At 34.9% G+C, this 17,135-nt stretch overlaps 1 protein-coding gene across 4 annotated transcripts in view; it reads right to left on the minus strand.

The window, feature by feature from the left end:
• Positions 1–11,971, minus strand: part of LOC129808762 (rap guanine nucleotide exchange factor 2) — a 44,997-nt gene extending 33,026 nt beyond the window's left edge. The window contains exons 1-3 of one of the 4 annotated variants that reach the window (XM_055858594.1): positions 11,503–11,971; positions 11,286–11,413; positions 11,129–11,212 (exon numbers count right to left, since the gene is read on the minus strand). In XM_055858594.1, the coding sequence (XP_055714569.1) occupies positions 11,129–11,212; positions 11,286–11,413; positions 11,503–11,580 (290 nt within the window). In that variant the 5' untranslated portion in view covers positions 11,581–11,971. Of the gene's footprint in view, positions 1–1,537; positions 2,035–2,157; positions 2,674–11,128; positions 11,213–11,285; positions 11,414–11,502 lie in introns of those variants that run through there. The other 3 variants (XM_055858596.1, XM_055858599.1, XM_055858597.1) reach the window with 3 other exon arrangements.
• Positions 11,972–17,135: the final 5,164 nt, after the last annotated feature.

A 17,135-nucleotide genomic window follows, 5' to 3' on the forward strand; every position in this document is an offset into this window, starting at 1 on the left:
ATGGGAATATGTGTGCAATCAATGAAGCCAATTACATTATCCATCCCAAATTCATCAGAAAATAATTGTTTCGCACTTTCTATTTGATCCGCGGAGGTTGGGAACTTTATCATTTTTTTTTAGATAAATTATTTACAATTAGAGATATATAGCTGACGCATCGGGATATTGACGATTGACTCAAATTGATTTTTCCATTTGTTCCTACGCAGATTTGGTAGCTTCCTATAGCGTAGAAAAACAACGTAGCAAGCACTTTCAGGTGAAACCGAATGTTCGAGGCATGGTCAGTATTATATTCCTCCAACAATTTAATTAAATCCTGGGCAGCTCGAGGAGGGAATCGGAAACATCGCAAGAAAGTGCATTCTGGGATATCAAAAATATCGCTGGAGTCCCTTAAGTAACGCAAATGGCGATTTACGGAGTTCCTTCAAAAAATGTGTAATTACAGTTCTTACACTTCAAATTAAAACTACATAACTTTAAAAATAAAAAGAATTTAACTTACTCAAGGTCTTTTTCGCGTTTGAGCTTAATTAAAAGGGTTAAGGCAATTGTATTCATCATATTTTGTCACGTTTGGAACTGCTTTGGCACTCTTTACTCCATTAATAACACACCATAAATGCTCCTCGAGAGGTTGTGTTACAGATAACACATGTCGTAGAACGAATTGATGTGTTATATGTGTTATGAAGAATACCAATATTCTATAACACATGTTTGGAGACTTTTTTAACACATCCGCCATTTTGATTATAACATGTGTTATCGGGAATACCAATTTTTGTGTTATTTCAAGATAACACACGATAACACATAACACATGTTATTGGGAATTGACCCCTTCGTATCGTATACTAGTAATGCTTACTAGCTCCTTACCAGTAATGCTTACGAAAGCTCGGTATTTTTGATAGGGATTCTAAGTCGACTTACAGTAGACTCTCTCTGAATCGGGAATATGGGGCAAAATGTCATCCGGTTTAGCGATAGAATTTAGCGTCAAAGCCTCTGTAAATTCCACAAAAAGCGCTCAATTATAAAGAATCACGATAAAATAGGAAGAACTACAGCGAATTTGAGCGAATTAGCTTCATAATTAAACGTGAAAATTGTCAACAAAATTTGTCGCCCGATTGAAAAAGAACCGATTGAGTGAGAGTCTACTGTATCTTAAAAGCATTCAAATCGTTCTTTGAGACTTTCTTTTACAAAAAAAAAGGTTGTTTCTTGGTTTAGAATCGTACAAATCATGGACAATTGGACACTGTTCCCTGGGGAATTATTCTAAATTTAGGCCTGAAAGAGAAAAAACACACCTTCAAAAGAAATAAATTTAACCTCAATGTTGAATTTTGTCAACAACTTTTCCATCAACTCCGGTTGAGTTCAACGGAGTGAAAATAATCCGGAAAACGGTGATTGATTTTAGCGCCAAAATAGGTTTTTGTTTTTTTTTTTCGTTAAAGGTCAGAGGTTCTTTCTAAATTTCTTAATTTAGAAAAAGTGAATTTAAACCAAAAACACTTACTAATGACATGATGTTGTGAATGTTTTGACAGGGATTCCCCTTTAGAAATTTCTCCAATGTTGCTGCAAATTGCTTTTACACTTTTCTTTTCTTTTTTGTTTTGTTTTTGTAATTGTTATTATTGTCTTGTAAAAAATTTATTGAGAGTTTAGTGAATTTTGGATAATTGCATTTGTTTTTTGTTGTTGTTTAACACGTTGCAGGAAGTCACAATGTTGCTATAATTTCCATTTTAATGGTTTCTCTCTAGCAACAAGAAAAACAACACGATATTTTCCCTCCTTGAAGATTTTCGTCTTACACTTTATTATTTTACTACAACATTAATTCTCTGTCTCTCTCTCTCTCTCTTTCTATTTGATTTTCTGTCCAAATTTTCCACACTTTATGTTTAATTAATTGAAAATTACACAGAGCATTATCCAAAGAGTTTATTAATAAACCTAAATTTAATGGTCTAAATCAAAATTTGATCTTCTTTGAACTTTGTAAATGCACTAAAACATTATTCTTTTTATCCAAAAATAAAAAAAAAATAAAAATGAAAACTATTTTCTCTAGCCATCAATAGACTCTCAAAGCAAAAGAAAATGAATTAATAGAAAAAAAAACTTTAATACATCGACAGTTTATGAGTCTTTTACACACAAAACTTTGCTGAGATTTCTTTCTTTCCTTTTTCCTCTTTTACTCTGTCTCTCTCTCTTTCTCACTCTGTTTTCTTTACACTTTTTTTCTCTACTTTTTTTAACTTAAAACAAAAGACTTTTCCTTCTTCTTCTAACTTTTCCACACAATCTTGCTTTTCCCTTGCAATCCACCCAAAAAACACAAGAAAAAACAACAAAATCCGTTCAATTCAATTCAATTTTGATCACTTTTTTTCTTTCCGGAACACAAAAACAAAATTCATAAAGTCAAAAATGGTAAAAAGAAAATGAAGAAGAATAAATGAAAAAAAAAGGAATAAAATGTGTTAAGAAAGTCAAATTATTTATCGCACTTTTCCACTTGGTTTGGCGTTTTAGTGTCTCACTCTCACGCCAATGCTCTCACTTCCAATGAATTTTCCCTTCTTCAAATCAAAGAAAACACACAACATTCTCCTCAACATTCACACAAAATGACGTTTAAATTAGCCAACCAACTGTCAATGTCGCTCTCAATGTGTGTATACAATACGAGGCCCAATGATAGCCGCGTGTAATTGTGTGAGTAAGGTACACACCCAACTGACCAAAGTTAACAACCAACACCGGTTGGTAACAAAATGTTAACAGCACTGGTAACACTTTTGGGCCAATGGAAAGTCAGAGGAACCAACATAGAAGGAAAAAGTCGTTTTTCTGCTTTTGTAGTGGTAGTCGCCAGCATTTGAAAAAACCGTCGCCGATATTGCTTTTTAAAGTCAATTTGTGAAGTTTAATTAATGCAATTTTAATAAAAATTAGTGTTAACATAAAGAAAATAGTTTTTAGAATTAATTTAGTGACATAGAATTGATTAAAAGGCGTGATTTGATAGCAAAAATAGGCTAAATATGTGTCGCCTAGCGACTTTTGCAACATTTCATAATTCGTGGAAAATTATGAAAATCATGTGGAAAATCTGTGATTTGTAAATTGCAAAAGAAAATTGGTGAGTTTTAGAAGCATTTGTGACTATTTATTTTTTGAATTGTTCGTGGAAAATCCTCGGGAAAATGTCTTGAAAAAGTGATTGCTTTGCTCTAAAAAATGTACCAAGGTGGTTCAGTTGTCAAATAGAAGATGGCGGACGGTGCCTCTTGCGACATTTCTCTTGATGTTTTTCACGTAATTTTGCACGGAAATAAGTGAATTTCCGCAGTAAGTTCATTAAAAATCATTAAAGAATTGGCCAGTGAAGAGATTTGTGAGAAAATTCTGTGATTTTTCCTGTTTTTTCTTGTGTATTTTTAGTGTGAAAATTGCCCTGCAAAAAGAGCATGCAAACTACATTTTTCTTTTATTTTGGGTATCTTGAGGGCTTCGTTTTAGTCATCCTGGCATTCTATTTGCTCTGGAGGAGACCCCAGAAGTTCTAGGTAGACTTCTAGACAATTTGTGGGCTATTAAGATGCCCTCCGGACACTAAAATTCATTCCTTTTCATCACCTAAGTGTCACTGACTGGAAAGATATTCCTTTTTATCCATCAAGAATTAGAAATTTTTACATCCTTTGCAATGTAAGGATTCTAGAATAGTTTCTTTTTATTTGTAAAGGAAGAAAAGAATAAAAAACTTACAAGAAACATAAAAAATTTGCAATTTTCTATCAGTGTTCGTTAACGAACTGTCTTTTGGTCTCAAAACACCCTGCAAGTCTCACAAATTTATCACAATTATCACATTTTTTATATTTATTATTCATTTTTCAACAAAATTTGGTAAAAAGAATTCCTCAATAATAAGAAAAAATTCTAAAAACATCAAAAAATAACTGCAACTTCAGCCACTTTTATTAGTGTTGCCAGATTCGAATTCAAAAACGACTTTTTCCTTTAGTAGTGGTTCCTCTGGGAAAGTAACATTGAGGCCATTTACATCGTCGCATTAGATTGAGATTGGATTGTCCCAAAATCCGAATCCAATCTTGTCTGTTTACATCGTACTGTTGAGATTGAATTGGATTTTTAGCAGGATGCCATTTTTGTGAGGTTAAAACTGATATTTTTGATTTTTAAGTTGGATTTTTGGTTGATATTAAATATTTCTATTCAGAGACTAGTGGTGATAAGTATTATAAAATACCTTTTGATGAAAAGGCAATTTAAAAGAAAGTGAAAACAGAAGTTGTTTTTCTTCGAGTATTTAATACTCTTGAGCTATCGAAACAGGAGGTTTCGAGGGGGCATGATTAGAGGGCTGGGCATATCCCGATACCGATACTGTATGGTTTGGGCTCAGAAATGAACCATCAGAAGAAGAATTTTAAGCTGCATTACAAATGTCCCGAGTTACTTTCAGTAAATTAGTTTTTCTTCTCACGACGAAACATCAAGTGTCTTTAAAAGTATCTATCGAAATATAGAAGAATGTAGTACAGATTCTATTTTAAACTTGTCGTCCCTCGCATTAATACACAAATAAATTTCTGAAAATTTTATTTTGTGCGACAAAACAACACAAAGTGAGGTTAGTTTTAACATCAAATACAACTCCGAATTTCCCTTCGCGCGCTCCGAAAATTTTTGGGACAATTGGTACAATTTGAATCCAATCCAATTCAATACGAGGGGTCGTATTGGATTTGCCGTTTATATCGAGAAAAATTAAACAAATCCCAATCTAATGCGGCGATGTAAATGGCCTCATTGAGTTGGTCTAAAATTGTTAACAGCGCTGGCAATTTTATTAGATCCAGCACACGAGTAGCGCAGCGGCGAATATCAGAAACAAATTTGGTGGCGTGACAGGGCGACATATTTTCTATTTTGTCACTAATAATTTGCAATAAAAAACATTTTGGTGGTTTGTGTGACAATATATAGTTCCCAGGTGAGTTTAAATCATTCTGTATTTTATATTTTAATATCTTTAAGTAAAATTCTTCCAAATTCAAAGAAATTTCTGTCCAAATAGACAAATATTTTCAGAAATTGTGACAGATGCCAGTCTCAAAGTTTTTCATACATTTTTACACAGTTTTCTGGCCAGAGATCAATACAAATCCCTTGGATGCCTCATTCACAGGTCCTATTAACATAGTTTGTCTACAAATTATCACGTCCGGTCAAAAATTATGCCCAGAAAGTGTTAACAGAGTTTTCCAACAAGAGATCGCCCTAAATCCTTCGGATGCCTCATCTACGGCTCTTTTTAATATAATTTTCTACGAATCTATACTTCCGGCAAGAAATTTCTACCCAAAAAGTGTCAATTTTCCAGAAATTGTGATAGAGGCCGGCCCCCAAGGTTTTCATACATTTTTATACAGTTTTCCGGCAAGAGATCACCCTAAATCCATTGGATGCCTCGTCCACAGCTGTATTTAATATAATTTTCCACGAATTTAGACTTCCGGCAAGGAATTTCTACCCAAATAGGGACAATTTTCCAGAAATTGTGCCAGAGGCCCACCTTCAAGATTTTTAGACATTTTACAGAGTTTTCCGGCAATAGTTCAACTCAAATCCCGTGCATGTCTCATACACAGTTCTCTTTAATATAATTTTCCACAAATTTACACTTCCGGCCAGGTAGTTATGAAACAATTTTCCTGAAATTTGAGAGCGGTCAGCCTTGAAGCATTTCAGATATTTTTAGACGTTCTGCTAACCAGAGATCGACCAAAATTCCTTGGATATTACATCAACAGCTCTTATTGACAAATATTATCCATGATTTTTTACTTCCGGCCAGAAACATATACTTGACCAAAATACCATTCCACTCCATTTTCTCCTTTCAATCCTTGTATTTATATATTTCTATTGTTATTTTTTCTTCCAATATTTTTTTTGTTTAAAGAGAATAAACAATTTTCTTAAAAAAATGATAATATTTCAACTTGCTATTATATTTATCTTTTTTTATATTCTTATTACTTAAAGATATGGCATCAAGCAAAAGATTACGTGAGTTTTCCCGTGGTCATTATTACAGAAGTCTAAACAATTTTGTCAGAGAAGAAGTCAATCTAAACCCAAACATTGTTAATGAAGAGTCTGCTATTGAAGAACCAATCGATAATATTATTGACATTCAAGAAAATCCTTCTTCATCTGCTGCTGGCAACAGTCAGCCTAATTATCCAAAACCAGGCTTGAAAGATAAACTAAGACGTGTTGTTGCAGATCATTGTGTAAATCGAGACCTCACGAGAGATTTATTGCTGGCTATTCGCGATCATGTGGATGAAGATTTACCAACAGATAGGAGAACACTCATGAACACTCCCCGAACACCAATAAAAGTGAAATCTATCCCCCCTGGAACGTATTACCACTTTGGTATCGAAAACACTTTAAAAGAATGTCCAGTAGATTTTTATTTAAAAGATGTCGATGAGGTTGTTATCAATATCGGTATTGATGGGTGCCCATTAGGCGGTAAGAAACAAATAATTCCCATTATGGGACATTTTGTGAATAGAAAAGATTTGTCACCTTTTTTAATAGGAATTTATGAGGGGGAAAAAGATCCAAAAGATATAAACTTATACTTAAAGGATTTAATTGATGAACTAAATACATTGCGCGATTCAGGGGTGCGTGTAACAGTTTTGCAAATATTAAAGCCATTTAGAGTATGCGCATTCATTTGCGACTCTAAAGCTCGAGCCTGGATTGCAGGTGTGATTGGTCACACTGGCCACCATGGATGCGGAAAATGCAATCAGGTTGGAATCACTATAAATAGTAGAGTAGTATATTCTACAAAATGCGATGAATTGCGTTCTGATGATGGTTTCCGTCAAAGGACAGATACTGACCATATTAAATTTCCCTATCCATATGGACTAGAGATGGCCAATATAAAAATGGTTTCACAGCTCCCACTTTGCCCAATGCACTTAGTTTATCTAGGCGTTCTACGATCTATGGGGGCGCTTTGGATGAACCCCAAAAGAAGTTCAACTTTGAAGCTTACTCCAGGACAAAGAGAACACCTTAATATGGAACACCTAAGCAAAAGTTCATTTTTCCCTTCTGAGTTTGGTAGAAGACCTGATAGTCTTTTTTTCGTAAAAAATTGCAAAGCTACGCAAGCTCGCCAATTTCTACTTTACTCTGGCCCAATTGCTCTAAAAAAAAATACTAAATGAAGAATACTATGAACATTTCTTATTGTTATCCGTTGCAATAAGAATACTCTCATGCAAAGTATTTGTTCAAGATGACACATGTATCGATCACGCAGATACAATGCTACGAAAATTCGTAGAAGACTACCCAAAGTTGTACGGGGCAGACCCAGTTACATATAACGTACATAATTTGCTACACCTTGCACAAGACGTCCGGATGTATGGGGCATTGGAAGATTTTTCTGCTTTCCCATTTGAAAATTTTTTACAAACTATTAAAGAAAACGTTGATCCCCGCTCTCCAGCCATTCCGCAAATTGTGAACAGAATAGAAGAGCAGAAAAGCATAAATATGCTGAATATTAATGCACCAATCGACAGTTCTCAATTTACTAAAAAATGTACTGTAAAAAGGCCCATTTTGGGTTCTTCACTGATGTATAAAACATGTAAATTCAATGAACTGGAATTTAACATGAAGGAAGGGGATAGATATTGTTTGATAAGGACTAATGAAGTTGTTAAAATAATTAGTTTTGGATATAGAAACGAAGAAGCAGGATTTTTTGGAAAAAAAAATATAATAACAAGGAAAGTTTTTTTAATTACCCAACTGATTCCAAAACCTTTTCAATATTTTTGATTGGAGATCTTTCAAATACTCTTCAGTTTTGGAGTTTAGATGACATTCTCTGTAAAATTGTCAAGATTCCATTTGAAAACGACCAAAGTGTCACGATGCCATATATTCATTAGCCGATATGGAACTTCCAATAACGTTCACGGGGAAAAAGAGAGCAATAGAAGGGTGCAGCGAAGGGAGCAGCAAAAGCCAAGTATCTCAAGGCGAATCTGATCCACGGTGCTGCAAGCATTGTAAAACTGTGACTGAAATGTCGGCTAAACTAGACAAAATGATGAAGTGGATGGCAAAACAAGAACTTTCGAGGAAAATTAGGGATGATATAATGGAGAAATTTTCCATTGGATCCTGGCAGGAATTCCAGAATTTCGAGGAGAATTTATTGAAAGCATCATTGAAACATAATTTTGTTGGATATTTTCACGTTTGAAATTCGTCAAAGGAATGAAATAATTTTTTTTATTATGTTGTTTTGAAATCCCTTTAATGCATTTTCAAATTTTTGAATATTACTATGAAATGAACTATTATTGTGATATGAATTTTTATTCCATATGAACTGTACAAAAATAAGAAAAAAAATGTGATCAGCTCATAAGACTAAGAAAAAAACAATGTATTTGCGTTTAATATTCGACAAAAAATAATGAACTATTTTTTTATTATATAAGTTTGAAATCACTTCTTTATGTTAAGTAATTTTTTTAATTTAACTGAGAAACGAATGTGCAACATTGAAGTAACATTAAAGACTATAATGATATTGGGAAACGAAACGTATTTCTTTTTAATTTTCATAAAATCTCTGTTACAATAATAGTAACAAAAAAAGTTAACTAAATGGTAACAGTGTTGTTAACAGATTGTTAATAGCGGCTGTTTATATACTGGATTTTAGTTCCACTAGCGACCACCATGAACGCAAAAGTGTCTCATTTTGGAACAAAAAGTCAGATGAATTTGTTATGCAACCTAACAACTCTGTTAACAGAGTTGTTAACAGCTGGTTACCAACTGTTAACACCTGGTCAGATGGGTTTCTTCTTTTTACAAGGAGATTATCCCGAAAAAAAAAACAACTTTTTATCCACAGCAAACTGCGAATATCACACAATTTGTAGATGAAAATAAAAATAATGTTTTGAGGTTATGGTCCCGTATTCCGAAATTACGAAAATCGACCGTCAGTCGTCCAGTGTGAAGTTGGTCAAATATCATTCATTGTGATCTTGTTTGTCGAAGTTGAGAACATGGCGGCAAGACGAAAATTAATTATTTTGAGCGCTTTTGTTGTAAACTTGGAAGAAATGATGGAGGAAATACTTCGAAAAAGAAGAGAGTGGTGCAATTTCTGGAGGAAAATCACAGGAAATGTTCCTTCAAAGGTTGGGTTGGATTCTACCAGGAACGACATCTCCAGAAAAACACTATTTCTTTGCATATTTAGAAGATTTTCTTCAGAAATTCACTAAATACTATCCCAAGGAACTTCACCAAACGCTTTTCTCACATTTTCCAGCAGTGAAACAACAAATTTTCGTGAAAAAACAGTCAGAAGAGCAAGAGACTTGGACATGATGGCAAACTGTCAAAAAATTTTTGATGGAAAATAAAAAACCCAGTGTGGAGGCATTTTTCTTCAAAAATTCCTTCAAAAATATGAATTTTTCTTTAAAAAATTCTTGAAATAATTCTTGATGAAATCAGCTCCAATGTGTAGACTAGACACCTTAAGGTACACAAGTAAAAGCATCCAAGATGTTTGAAGGTGGGCCAAATTGAAGTGGCAGTGACGTAGTTACTTTTACCCGACTGGCACAGTGTTGACAACTCAGATTTGTCAAATATTTGTAATAGAAAAATAAAAATCCAAAGGGTTAACTCAAAATCGAAAATTTGTGTCCATATTCCGTTTATTCAATGTGAGCCCAATGTGATTCTAGTGATTCCAAATGTGTGAATCTCTTAATAATTCAATTCGGTATTCCGTGATTCTTAATTATTCCATTCTGTGATTCTGTTTATTTTCCTGATATCTTCGAATTTGTCGAATTTCAGATGTTGCTAAATACGATCAATATAATTTTTGAACAATATAGCAACAGCTACAATGTCGCTATGAAACAGGTTAGAGGAAATATATCGTCAATTAAATCACCATTTGTCTTAACTTCCTTTTCACAACTTTTTAGGAGACGAAATTTTCAGTTTAGCTTTATTTTTCTTAAAAATGAACCCCGAATGCGATACTTTTGAGTCAAAATAATAAAAGTGACACTAATAAACTGTAAAACTGTGAAAATAATACTGTGAAAATTGCAATGCAAAAAGAGCATGCAAACTACATTTTTCATTTGTTTTGGAGCTCTTGAGGGCTTTTTTTAGTCATCCTGATATTATATCTTCTCGGGAAGAGACCCTAGAAGTCCTAGGTAGACTTCCAGATAATTTGTGTGCTGTTTCAAAGCCCTCCGGATACTAAAATTCATTCCATTTGATCACCATAAGTGTCATTGACTCGAAAAAATCCTTTTTATCCTTCTAGAAAATGGATAAATCTCACATCCCTTACATTGTAAGGATTCTAGAACAGTTTCTTTTTCTATGTAAAGGAAGAAAAAAAATTAAAAAAAAAACATACAAGAAACATAAAATTTTTCCAATTTTCTATCAGTCTACGTTAACGAAGTGTCTTTTAGTCTCAAAAAACCCTGCAAGTTTCAAAAATTTATCACAATTATCGCATTTTTTATATTTATTAGACCTCTTGCAACAAAATTAGACAAGAAGAGTTCCTCAAGAATAATAAAAATTCCTAAAAACATTAAAAATTAAATGCAACATCAGCCACTTTTTTTTTAGTGTTGCCAGATTCGAATGCAAAAATGACTTTTTCCTTTAGTATAGTGGTTCCTCTGGAAAAGCCTACTTTGCTTTGTTTGTATTAGTGCGCTTTCAGCTATGAGAGGCTTTTTCACAAACTTCAGAGCGGTGACATTTATTCTCTCTTTCTCTCTATCTATCTTTTGTACAATTTCCCTCTCCCATTTATTCAATTTCACACGCTTCACACCCATTTTTGTGATTGAATGTCAGAGGAATTGTCAGTGGAAATGTGGGACAATAGATGGCGTTGCTGTAAACGTCAAGAAAATGTCTTTTTTTTTGACATATTTACCTGGATCCGGGAAGAAACATCGATCCTCCAATGAAGACAGCACCGGAAAGGAGAATATACCAACAAGTTGAGAGTTCTCCGGTGCTTTTCATAAAAAAAAATAAATATATGCAATTAATATTTTTTTTGTATAAATAATTTTGTTTTGCCTACTCACTAGTAGAGAATTTCGTTGACATTGTGCTTTTCATAGCGAACAACCTTGCACAGAGCTCGCAGAATTGAATCCCGGAGATTTGAAAGGGGCTCCAGAGAGTGCAGTCCATAGTAAATTAATTGGAGATCCTGAGAAATGACATTTATATAGCATTTAATAGCAATTATTCATAGCGACATTTCCTGTTTGATCTTTTTCTTTTTTTGCGGTTATGTACCTGTAGTGTCCGTTTTTCTGGATGACAGCAGAGAGCTTCGATAAATTGTTGATCTATTAATACTTCCGTTGGCATCATTATCTCACATCTTTAATCCTCATTTCGACTTTTGTTTTTCCAACTTTTCTCTACTATTTTCCTTGTTTTTTTTTCCTTTTTCCTGCTCAAAAAACAATACACACACCTCTTTTTTTTTTTGGTTGGAGATCAAATGTCAAAAATTCTCGCGATCACATCGATATCTGCCAAAACATTTTGTTTTTCTCTTTCTCTCTTTCAAAAATTAATCCAGATTTTTCATATTTTTCACTAACAAAAAAAATCACAAATTTATAATCTAGAAAAAAAACTGGGACAAGAAAAAAATTATAGTCTTTTTTTTTAAAAGCAAAAACAATAAAATTGTAGAATCACTTTGAGATTAATCGTGAGATTTCTTGAGAATATTCGCAAGAAATAGCAAAGGCAAGAGAGAGAGAGAGAGATCGTACGAAAATGTCAAAATGACAGGTATAATTCCACACATACACGCAAGGCAGCAATTGCAGCATGATCGTTTTTTTTTCAAATTTTGTTTTTAATGGCTCCGGCACACCTTTTAGATCGAAAATTTCATGAAGTCGAAATTCGAAACCCTTTCTTTCTCACGTGTTTTGCATATGACTATCTCATTCTTTCGCATACCGAATTCGATTGAGCTACAGTAGACTCTCGCTTATCCGTGGAACGGGACCGAAATGTCACACGGATTTTGAGAGTGATACACATGAAATTGTTTGAAATCTAACGATTTTTTCGTTTACATTGCAAAGGAGAATGGTCAAAAGTATATGGGCGCTGGTCCCGGAATCGCCAGAAACGAGAGCAGGCGCATTTTGTAGGTACTGATATAAGATTAAAAAATTGCAAGAACCCAGAACGATAAACGCTGGGAGTCCTTGTAAAAAAGCGTTTATCCTTCCGAAATATCGCTGTTTTGACAACGGATTACTCAAGAACTACAAAGGCGATCTTGATGAAATTCGGTATAGGGTCAGTGTATGACTTAAACTTTTTATTCATGTATATCACCCCCTCCCGCCACCCTCCATTCTGATAGCCCTCATACAAAATGAGGCCATTTTATCTTACGACTTCTTTCTGAGAAGAGGTACAATGCTGAAATACGGCATGCGAACAAGGCTTAAAGAAAACTTTTTAACCATACATACCGAACCCTTCGTCCATCATCCCTTCTGGTAGCCCCCATAGAAAATGAGAGCATTTTAACTTATAATTCCTTTCTGAGAGGAGGTAAAAAGCTGAAATTCGACATGGGAACAAAGCTTAAGGAAGACTCTTTAACCAGCGTACCACCCAAAAATCTTGATTATAATATCAAAAAAATCATCATTAATGCCAATTAGATTATACAATGAGGATATGTTTCTATCTTTCACGAACCAACAAATCTTAATGAGGCGAAAAATGAAATATAAAAAATCTGGAAAATGATTGTTAATGTTATTACTTATTCATTCTTTTTTATTCAATCAAGCTTGATCAAAAAGTTTTTCGTGAGGATTGTTGAAAATACCTCTTCTCAGAAAGGAGTTATGAAGTAAAATGCTCTCATTTTGTATGAGAGCTATCAGAATGGAGAGTGGGCGGAGCGGGTGGTATGCATGGCTTAAAAGTTTAAGTAATACACTGAACCTATACCGAATTTCATAAAGATCGCTTTAGCAGTTCTTGCGTAATTTGTTGTCAAAATAGTGATTTATCGGAAGGATAGAGGCTCTTTTACAAGGACTCCCTGCGTTTATCGACCTGGGTTTCGAGAATTTTTTTATACACAGAGAGCGACAATCAGAACAAGTGATTCCCAACCACAATTTTAACCCAAGTAGAGACCGGAAAAAATCCTGTCTCCACCCGGGATCGAACTGGGGTCTTTTCGCTGTCTAGGCGAATGCTCTACCAACTGAGCTATGGGGACACACTGGCTCTGACTGTCTTTTTGCCACTGATCTTGATTAATTGCCAACGTGCACTTCAACTCGTTTTCGACTCGTTCTGATTGTCGCTCTCTGTGCATAAACACAATTCTTGGGATTACGTACCAAGCGAACAGAATTCTGTTCAATCACTTTCAAAATAAATTAATTATCCATGGAAAACATGGGCTGCTGGTTTAATTGTACGCATGATACCGTTGGCAAGACTTGTGGTACGAGTCGAAAACGAGTTGAAGTGCACGTTGGCAATTAATCAAGATCAGTGGCAAAAAGACAGTCAGAGCCAGTGTGTCCCCATAGCTCAGTTGGTAGAGCATTCGCCTAGACAGCGAAAAGACCCCAGTTCGATCCCGGGTGGAGACAGGATTTTTTCCAGTCTCTACTTGGGTTAAAATTGTGGTTGGGAATCACTTGTTCTGATTGTCGCTCTCTGTGCATAAACACAATTCTTGGGATTACGTACCAAGCGAACAGAATTCTGTTCAATCACTTTCAAAATTTTTTTATACTTATACCAGTATCTGAAAAATGCGCCTACTCTCATCTCTGGATAAAGATGAACCGGTGCCTATATATACTTTTGACCTTTCTTTCTTCCAAGAAATAGTTTTTATGCTGTAGAATTTTTCCTCCATGGTTTAGAACATTGGTCCTAGAACAAAAGTTGTTACCTATACTAATGTCTATCCATTGACATAGGTCCAGTTCGTGGCGATTCCGGGACCGGATTTGACCATTCTCCTTTATGGAGTGAATTCTGATCTGACTGACAGAGCGATGCAACTTTATTTTCGTATCTTATAAGATAAGATGTCAAATTTTGAATAATAAGATTTTGGTATGCAAGATTAATTCTTTCGTCTGCGTAAAAAGAAAGTTAAAATAACTAAAAAAAAACCTATCTTATTTAATAATGAAATCGATCTTAAGGATGAAGTCAAATATTTAGGCTTGATCCTTGACAAGAAGCTTATTTGGAATAAACATTTGGACGAAAAAATTGACAAGGCATTTCGCAGTTTTTTTACTTTATATACACCGTGATGATCAGGCCTATTGTGACGTATGGAGCTGTAATTTGGTGGCCTAGGGTGAATTTGCAATGCGTCAAAGATACTCTAACTAGATTTCAGAGATATATTTGCATCGCAATTACGGGTGCTATAAGATCGACTCCAACAGCTGCTTTAGAGATACTATTAGGTTTACCGCCTCTTCCACTTTTCATTGAAATGGAAGCTGCAAAGGGGGCTTTAAGATTACGCGATCTCGATTTGTGGACACTGAAAGGCAGTGTTGTAGGGCACTGTTTGGCCTTGAAAGAGATATCTAACAAATATCCTTTTCTAGAAATGCCTAGTGACTCTACATCACCAGAGTGTTTCGCTGAGATCCCAAACTGTACTTTACTTTTAAATACAGAAAATTCCTTTCTCTTTAATGCACTGTCATCAGTAGCAGGTGAAGATGACATTAAAATCTTCACTGACGGATCAGTGCAAGGGGAGAAAGCTGGAGGAGGTTTATTTCGATTAGATACAGGTGATGAATTTTATTTTTCTATGGGAAGGTTCACAACAGTTTTCTTGGCAGAAGTCGGAGCTATTCTGATTGCAACGAATATGTTAGTGAACGAAAATCCCACAGGAAAAAATATTTATTTTATCTCTGATAGCAAAAAGGCACTTTCTTCGCCATATCAGGGTATTATAACATCTAAAATTGTTAAGGAGATCAGGACTAATCTTTGTAGATTAGCAAAGAATAATAATATTATTCTTCTGTGGTGTCCTGATCATAACGATATTCTAGGAAATGAAATAGCAGATAAACTCGCGAAGATTGGTGTATATCAGGACTTTATAGGCCCTGAACCAGTCTTGGGAGTTGAGAAAGAATTACGGAAAGATTATTTCCAATATATTACAGGAATAGAGCATACAGCACTTTGGAATAACGTAAAAGGCTGTAGTTTTGCGAAATCTGTAATAGATGGATTAGATTTAAATAGATCTCAACTCTTGTTAAATCTTAACAGGGGGAATTTGAGGGTTATTATAGGAATTTACACAGGACACTGGCTAAATTCACATCTTGCAAAGTTGGGTGTAGACGTTACCTCAGCTTGCAGGGGCTGTGAAGAGAGTCTGGAAACAGTAGAACACATTTTATGTTATTGTTCCAAATTCTCAAGCCAGAGAATTCAGATCTTTAAGAAAGAAGTGCTGACACTGGAGGATATCAAAAGAGCGGCAGCTCAGGATATTCTGCAGTTCAGCGACGTTTTAAAAGAATTGGAGTAGGGTTTGTTGGGTAGACATAAGGGGCTCAAATAGAGCCTAGGTGTCTGCAGCCCACAGATCCTACCATGCTCCCTATACAATCTATCTATTTAACCGCTCGAAGGTACCTCATCTCGGCAGCTTGTACTCGCGATCTTACCCTTTCGGTCATTACCCAAATCTCATGACCATAGGTGAGAACAGGAATGAACACACCTTTGAAAACCGATAATTTAGCCGATCGACTAAGCTCGGCCTTCCTCAACACGCTTCTGCCAAGCTCCCTCATAACTGCAGAAGCCTGACCGATTCGCGACGAGAGTTCTGCCTCCATCCTACCATCACTCGTGAATAACACCCCGAGATACTTGAACTTCTTCACCTGTGTCAATGAGGCTCCACTAACATGTACAGTAGACTCTCACTCAATCGGCTCTTTTTCAATCGGGCGTCAAATTTTGTTGACAGATTTCACGCTTAATTATGAAGCTAATTCGCTCAAATTCGCTGTAGTTCTTCCTATTTTATCGTGATTCTTTATAATTGAGCGCTTTTTGTGGAATTTACAAAGGATTTCACGCTCAATTCTATCGCTAAACCGGATGACATTTTGCCCCATATTCCCGATTCAGAGAGAGTCTACTGTAGAGTGCATTCCACAGATTCTCGGGAAATCACCATTCCACATCCGAATTTCTTTATTTATTTTTTTTTGGAAAACATTAAAAAATGATATCAGAACAAAGTTTAGTTAATAACGGATTGAATTTCAGTGAAAAATATCAAATACTGTACTGAAAAAAACATAAAATAATGCAAGACAATTTGTCTGAGCGTTGACAAGTTTCTTAAGAACTCCATATTTTTTTTATGATTGTTCACCTTGTTGGCAATTTCTTTAATTAACTTGCAAATAATCTAGTCGGTGGAGCATCTGATATGCTTTTCTGATTCATTTGGCTAGAGGTCACGAAATAACACTCATTTCGTAGTTCCATGAACTCAATAATTCTCTTAAAATGTGATTTTAATTTAGGTGGCGAAAAAGGGCTTACTGGCGAAAAAGTACTGACTCTACCCTACTAACAATAATTTAAAAAAAAAGACTAGTGAAAACTTCTAGTAAAACTTGGTTGAATCCCACTACAAAAAACATCTCTAGAAAACACTTCTTCTTCGCACTTTTGGTAAATTTTCCACTAATATTCATTAAAAAACTATCCTAATGAACTTCAATAAACACTTTCCACGCTTTTCCAGCAGCCAAATAATAAATTTTCACGAAAAATAATCTCAAGCCGCTAGGAGACTCGAGAAATGATACAAAGTGTCAATATTGAAACGTATTAGTTCC

This window comes from Phlebotomus papatasi, chromosome 5, assembly GCF_024763615.1.
Source record: "Phlebotomus papatasi isolate M1 chromosome 5, Ppap_2.1, whole genome shotgun sequence".
NCBI classification, from domain to species: domain Eukaryota; kingdom Metazoa; phylum Arthropoda; class Insecta; order Diptera; family Psychodidae; genus Phlebotomus; species Phlebotomus papatasi.